The sequence below is a fragment of the Nansenia antarctica genome (genome assembly GCF_963989245.1).
Source record: "Nansenia antarctica genome assembly, chromosome: 6".
Taxonomy (NCBI): domain Eukaryota; kingdom Metazoa; phylum Chordata; class Actinopteri; order Argentiniformes; family Microstomatidae; genus Nansenia; species Nansenia antarctica.
Window position 1 is genome coordinate 48,104,837 of NC_137676.1, and position 6,990 is coordinate 48,111,826.

A 6,990-nucleotide genomic window follows, 5' to 3' on the forward strand; every position below is an offset into this window, starting at 1 on the left:
GTTAGACCATGGCTTCAGGTTATTTAATCCTCACAGAAAATATGGCTGTGTGACTGCAACTTCCCCTTAGAAGGATGGCCAGTTACTTCTGTGACAGGTTGCCAAACCAGGTATTTTGGAATGTGGTCATGTAACATTTCTTGCAGGTGGGGAGTTGTCCTGTGGGCCTGGCCTGTGTCCCAGCTTGAACACTGTTCACATGGAACAAATTGATTGAGTGACAAGAGTCAAGACATTCTTTATTTACGACAATAGGTGGCAGTGATGACTTGCTAAAGATTTCTGCTATGTGGTGATGACAGTCACAATTTCAACACACCTCTCTCTCTCTCTCTCCACTGTGAGTGCTGGGCCAGGAGAAAGCCTAGTTAACCCAGAGATACACAGAACAGAAGATGAGTGCTGCCCAGCTCCTCACCCGCTCTGAGGTGTTTGGACAGCTGAGGAGGGAGTTGTATGGTGACAGGGAGTCCCACCAGACTGATACACACATCTTCATCATACTGGGAGCTTCTGTGAGTAGCCACGTTGGCCTTGGATATTTTCTACTGAAAATTAACCTTTTACTGAAACCTTTGTCAGTTATGATTGGATACATGGCTTACGATGCAGTATAACCACTTTATGAACAGGTGGTTGTAGTTTGATTTGGTACATTGCTTTTACTGTGGTTTAAGAGGAGCATAACTCAGTACTTTGCTAGGTTCTGTTATGGAAACGGAGTCTTGCTTGTTTTATTTGCCCAGCTATAACCACCCACCCCCCACTTCTTCCTCCCCCGGAGAGAACTTTCATCTAGAGCTCCATCCGGCTTGAAGTCCAAACATGGGGTTAAACGAGTATAGGGATTGGGAGAGGTGGGGGTTAAATAGAGTTTACACAATGCCTCAAAGGGGAGCAATTCAATAGGGAATCACAGAGTGTGTCACAACCAGTGACGGGGAGATAGGGAATGGGGCTCATGCTGACTGAAATGTGCTGCATCTGCCCTTTCCTTTATCAAGCACTGAAAGAGTGATCAGTTTAGAGCTGAAATGTTTGCTCATCTACTCCAGTGGCTCTAGTCTAACACAAATTCCTACTCCCGTCAACACTTTGTTTTCTATTATCACCATTTATTGTTCATGATGTTTATCTTCATTGTTGTTATGTTGCATTTTCTTTTAGTTGTTGTTGTTGTTGTTGCTGCAGTGGAAGGCACAATTTTTTATTATTTTACAAAGATGTATATTTCTTCTTTTGTATCTTTGATGTACTGCTACAGTAATTATTTGACCTTTAACTTTAACGAGAAATGCAATAATATTGAACATTGTTTTGACCAATGGCATGTGCCCCTGTATTACTCAATAACAAACCTCGGTGACCTAGATATCCGCCACTCAGCCCATGTCTCACATTGACACTGCTCTCAGTGTAAAGTTATTCTACAGTTCAGAATCTGGTTGGACATTGGACACTGCTGTCATGGCAGTACTATAATGTTGTACACTACTGTAATGAGAATATTAGAGCAATATATTTATGCTTTATTTCACCATGGTCCTCAGGCAAGCCTAGTTAACCTAGTTAACTGTCTGTCTTTTTACATCTATCTACATTTATTCAGGGAGATCTTGCTAAGAAGAAAATCTACCCCACATTATGGTGAGTAAGATATGTTTATGCTGTGTGTGTGTGTGTGTGTGTGTGTGTGTGTGTGTGTGTGTGTGTGTGTGTGTGTGACTGTGAGTGTGAGTGTGTAAGTGAGTGAGTGAGAGAGTGTGTGTGTGTGTGTGTGTGTGTGTGTGTGTGTGTGAGAGAGAAAGTGTGACACCATCCTAAATGATGAAGCAATGTTTGTTGTAGTTACCCTCAAACATTAAACCTTATTGTCTAGGTTTTTCATCTCAGGTTTCTACTAATCACAGTAGGAGTTGGGAAAAGGGCAAGCTGTTCCTTGACCAGTGTTGTGGGTCATTTCTACTGATTGACTGTCTGTCTGTCTGTCTGTCTCTCTGTCTGTCTATCCTCCCCCTTTAGGTGGCTGTTCAGAGATGGATTACTCCCAGAGGACACCCACTTTGTGGGCTTTGCCCGCTCTGACCTGGCAGTGGAGGACATCAAGGCAAGATGTTTGCCCCACATGGAGGTGAAATATGGGATTTGACAGAGTTGATTGGTAGTCAGGTTGTCTAGGATATACATGCACCGTCTCATCATGGTGAAATCCTTAATAGGGACTTGCAGATGGGTATGTTGATGGCATAATTAATCTGTTAAATTGAATAATTCAGTTAGTAATTGTGTGTGTGTGTGTGTGTGTTTTCCACTTGTCTGTCTGTCTCAGGTTGGTGATAGTGAGAGTCAGCGCCTGTCTGCATTCTTCGGTAGGAACTCCTATCTGAGAGGGAGTTATAATGAAGGGGACTCCTTCTCTCAGCTCAATGCCCATCTGGACTCCCTAGCAGGGGGGTCTGAAGCCAACCGCCTCTTCTATCTGGCACTGCCCCCCACTGTGTACCAAAATGTCAGCAAGAATATCAAGACCCACTGCATGTGCCCCAAGTCAGTGTCTCTCTCTCTCTCTCTCTCTCTCTCTCTCTCTCTCTCTCTCTCTCTCTCTCTCTCTCTCTCTCTCTCTCTCTCTCTCTCTCTCTCTCTCACACACAGACCCACTCACCCACCCACACCCACCCACACCCCCCCCACACACACACACACACAAACACAGACAGACAGATACACACATTCACTCTCACACAATTTATTCTGAATACTGGAATCAGCCTCATCTGAGATGCATTGTACGTATACTGAAAATATTGTGAATCATCTCTCTCCTCTCTTATTCTCTCTGTGTGTCTGGTAGAGGCTGGAACAGGGTGATTGTGGAGAAGCCATTTGGGCGTGACCTACAGAGCTCACAAGAGCTCTCCGCCCACCTCTCCTCCCTCTTCACCGAGGACCAGATCTACCGCATAGACCACTACCTGGGCAAGGAGATGGTGCAGAACCTTATGGTTCTCAGGTACACTACAGCTCCAGAACACCTGAACCTGATATCCTCTAGTTAACACAGTATAACACACATCCTCCCCTTCCTTCTCTCACTCAGTATAATGAATGCATGTCTCCTCTCTGTCAGGTTTGGGAACAGAATCTTTGGTCCTATCTGGAACCAGAACAGTGTAGCCTGTGTGGTACTCACCTTCAAAGAGCCTTTTGGCACTCAGGGCAGGGGAGGCTACTTTGATGACTTTGGCATCATCCGGTGAGGAAGGTCCTTACCTGAAGTAGCTTGTCACGTCAATGTAGCAATCACACAGAATTAGTACCCCTACTACCTAGCGACTTTCTGAGCTATTTTTCTCAGTCTCTCTCGCTAGTCTGGTATGGCTATATCTTGTTTTTTGGGTTTCCATATGTGAAGTCCAGTGTTCATTGCATGATGTGGGTGTTTGTGATGTTTCCTATTTACACTTTTAGTGATGTTATGCAGAACCATCTCCTCCAGATGCTCTCCCTGGTTGCAATGGAGAAGCCTGCCTCCACCAGCCCTAACGATGTGAGAGATGAGAAGGTACAGAAACATGCTGTTGTTATGGCAACAATCTTGGCACTGGTCACACAGGTCACATACTACTGTGAATGTCACACCACATGATCAATCACTCTTGTCTGAATGGTAATTTGGAATGACATACAGTACATTATATGTCACCTCACCTGTGTGATACGTGCTGTCCCTCTCCTCATGCCCTGTCTGTGTTTTGTTGTGTTGCATTGTGTTGTTTTGTGTTGTGTTGTGTTGTGTTGTGTTGTGTTGTGTTGTGTTGTGTTGAGTAGGTGAAGGTGTTGAAGTGCATCGCACCTGTGGCTCTGTCTGACGTGGTGCTGGGCCAGTACGTAGGGGACCCTGAGGGCAAGGGCCAGGCCAGAATGGGCTATCTGGATGACCCCACTGTCCCCAAAGGCTCCCGCACGGCCACCTTCGCCACTGCAGTACTTTATGTCCAGAATGAGAGATGGGATGGTGAGAACGGCCATCTTGTAATCTTTCATCCAAATGTCCTCCTCTCTCCCTTCTCTAGAGATTCTATCCTTGCATGACATTATATTACATTACATTAGATTACATTTCTTGCATTTAGCAGACGCCTGTATCCAAAGCGACTTACAACAAATACATTTGACTAAGTAAGTGAATCATCTATCCATCAATCATAGCATAGAAGAAACAAATAATTTATGCTCGGGCCAGGGGCCATTGGCAGTCATAATGCTAGAAGAAGGAAGAATTATTTCTTTTATTTTTACAGTAGAGTAACTGTACAGGGGGGTAGAGGGGATGTAGAGGTCTCAGGAGGGACAGTTAAGGTGTAGCTTGAAGAGATGGGTCTTCAGTCTACGGCAGAAGATAGGGAGTGACTCTGCAGTCCTGACAGCAATGAAAAGCTTGTTCCACCAGGGAGGTGCCAGGACAGTGGAAAGCCCTGACTGGGTAGCGTGACTGCTGCATCCCCATGTGTCTCTGTACTGTTCACATCCATGTCAGTCATACCTCATTTGCTCTCTCTTTCACTTTTCTCATCTGCACTCAACTCAGGAGTGCCGTTCATCCTGCGCTGTGGTAAGGCTTTGAACGAGCGCAAGGCGGAGGTGCGTCTGCAGTTCACTGACGTGCCGGGGGACATCTTTGAGGAGCGCTGCCAGAGGAACGAGCTGGTGGTGAGAGTGCAGCCTGACGAGGCCATCTACCTCAAGATGATGACCAAGAAACCTGGAGCCTACTTCAGCCCAGAGGAGACTGAGCTGGACCTCACCTACAGGAGCAGATACAAGGTTGGAAACACACACACGTACGCAGGCACGCACGCACGCACAAGCGAGCACGCACACACACATACACACCACACACACACACACACACGCACGCACGCACGCACACACAGAGACCATCCATTCTTAACTATAGGGCCTGCAACACATGACTTGATGACACGCAATGATGTGGATACATTACAGTGGAATGACACGAATACGTATGTATAATCCTATGGAGGTGTATTCTATCGCCACAGGATGTGAAACTCCCAGATGCATATGAGCGACTGATTCTCGACGTCTTCTGTGGGAATCAGATGCACTTTGTCCGCAGGTCTGTCTGTCTGTGCCTTTACCACACCGTGACCTTGTACTGATATGATTCATTGCCTCTCTGTATGCAAGAATGCAGCATCTCTGTTACATTGTAGTATCTCATTGTAGCACACCGTAGCTTACAGATTCCTTTCTCTTTGCCAGTGATGAGCTGAGGGAGGCCTGGAGGATCCTTACTCCCCTCCTCAATAACATTGAGGAAGAGAAGACATGTCCTATCCCATATACCTATGGAAGGTAAGATATTAGAAAGCCAACTGCCTCACATACACTTTCCCTAACTTAGCATTTTACTTACCCTAATATCGCTCTCTCTCTCTTTCTCTCTCTCTGTCTATCAGTCGAGGTCCAAATGAAGCGGATGAGCTTGTGAAGAGGGTGGGATTCCGCTACGAGGGAACATACAAGTGGGTGAACCCCCACACCACATGAGACGCACACACACATACACACACACACACGCACACGCGCACACACACACACACACACGCACACACACACACACACACACACACACACACACACACACACACACACACACACACACACACACTGTACTAGGGCAGAGTTGCACACAACGGGTACTGCATGTTGACTTGAATGGTACACTCCAGTATTAGTGTTTGATTAACACTGCATGGCAATGTGATATTCTGCATTTTAATCACAATTATGACAAATCCCTCTCTTTTCTATGAATAACAATTCTGGATACAATGACTTGATTTATGCAATACCAGGGGTTTAATGCATGTCTTGTTTTGATTGAGCATGGATACATTACCTGTATAGTTTTAATTACCGCTACTAAATAAATCATGATTAATTATTGATGTTGTTCTGTGATCTGTTCTATGCTTTGTCTTTTATGTATCACCTGAATGAACATTAGTGCTAATTTGTATGTTGTTCTTAGCCCTGCATGGTGTGAGAAAACATAGTACACTCACAGTACTCAATAGTACTTTCACACTAGTGTACTATCTACAGGTTAAGGATTCTAGTGAAGTATATTATAGTGTATAATGCTCTTAATCTGATCTGTTACAGTTAACACTCTTCTGTGCAGGTAGGAATGAAGAGACAAGGTAACATAGGTGTAACAGTAGTCTGCGTTGGGCTAGTTTGATGACTAGTGTATGTAGCCCACTCTCCCACTGCTCACCTGGCTGTGAGACTGTGGTCATGAACACAATGGAGATCCTCAGAGGAAGAGGTAACAGGGAGAATCACAAGGTACGCTACTGCCCTTTACTTTAGACTCAAATCTAATCCAAAATCAATTACCTTAACAAAAGGAAATTATTATGTTGAGTTCATCAATTAACCACATCCAACATGCATGAATTAACCCTTTTCAATCCAACTCACATTTTATAACCATCGACTATACTGTGAGAACACATTCCAGTCACTCCGCCCTAGGCACTGCTCCACTGGGCCACAGATAGTATACGATGGCTGCTGACTGATGCTGTTTCCTGTTTCCCATTACTCTCCCAGTTACATGGCCTAGCTGGGAGCCTCCTGTCACTCCACACACAGACACACTGCACCCTTCTACAGCCAGGCCTGGGAGGGCCAAGGAAAGGAGGATGGATGAAAAACCAACATGGCTGTTACTCAACAACTATAGCTGGTTCATCTGTCATGCTACTTCAAGAGTTTTGAAAACAAGAAAACAGTTTCTTTCTGATGTTATAGCATACAAGACATACCCATTAATACCATCTACTGTTGTTCCCTTTTGGAGGATGTAAACGTGTCATACCGAGACACATTCTGCCATTTCAAACAATAAAAAAATTGGAAGCACAATATTCTGTATCGTAAAAGGGGTGTGTTCAT

The 6,990-nt window shown here is 44.9% G+C and overlaps 1 protein-coding gene across 4 annotated transcripts; it reads left to right on the top strand.

Moving 5' to 3' along the window:
- Nucleotides 1-363: 363 nt before the first annotated feature.
- Nucleotides 364-6,952, top strand: LOC308161300 (glucose-6-phosphate 1-dehydrogenase-like). 4 transcript variants are annotated; one of them, XM_080535297.1, is made up of 14 exons: nt 364-515; nt 1,610-1,647; nt 2,023-2,131; nt 2,330-2,547; nt 2,852-3,010; nt 3,128-3,253; nt 3,469-3,562; nt 3,829-4,015; nt 4,589-4,824; nt 5,064-5,140; nt 5,287-5,379; nt 5,484-5,549; nt 6,212-6,378; nt 6,646-6,952. In XM_080535297.1, the coding sequence occupies exons 1-13, from the start codon at nt 396-398 to the stop codon at nt 6,213-6,215; spliced, it is 1,527 nt and encodes a 508-aa protein (XP_080391423.1). In that variant the 5' UTR covers nt 364-395; the 3' UTR covers nt 6,216-6,378; nt 6,646-6,952. The 4 variants fall into 4 exon arrangements, with proteins under 4 accessions (XP_080391423.1, XP_080391422.1, XP_080391424.1 ...); XM_080535296.1 differs by lacking the exon at nt 6,212-6,378; XM_080535298.1 differs by lacking the exons at nt 3,128-3,253; nt 6,212-6,378.
- The last annotated feature ends 38 nt before the right edge of the window (nt 6,953-6,990 follow it).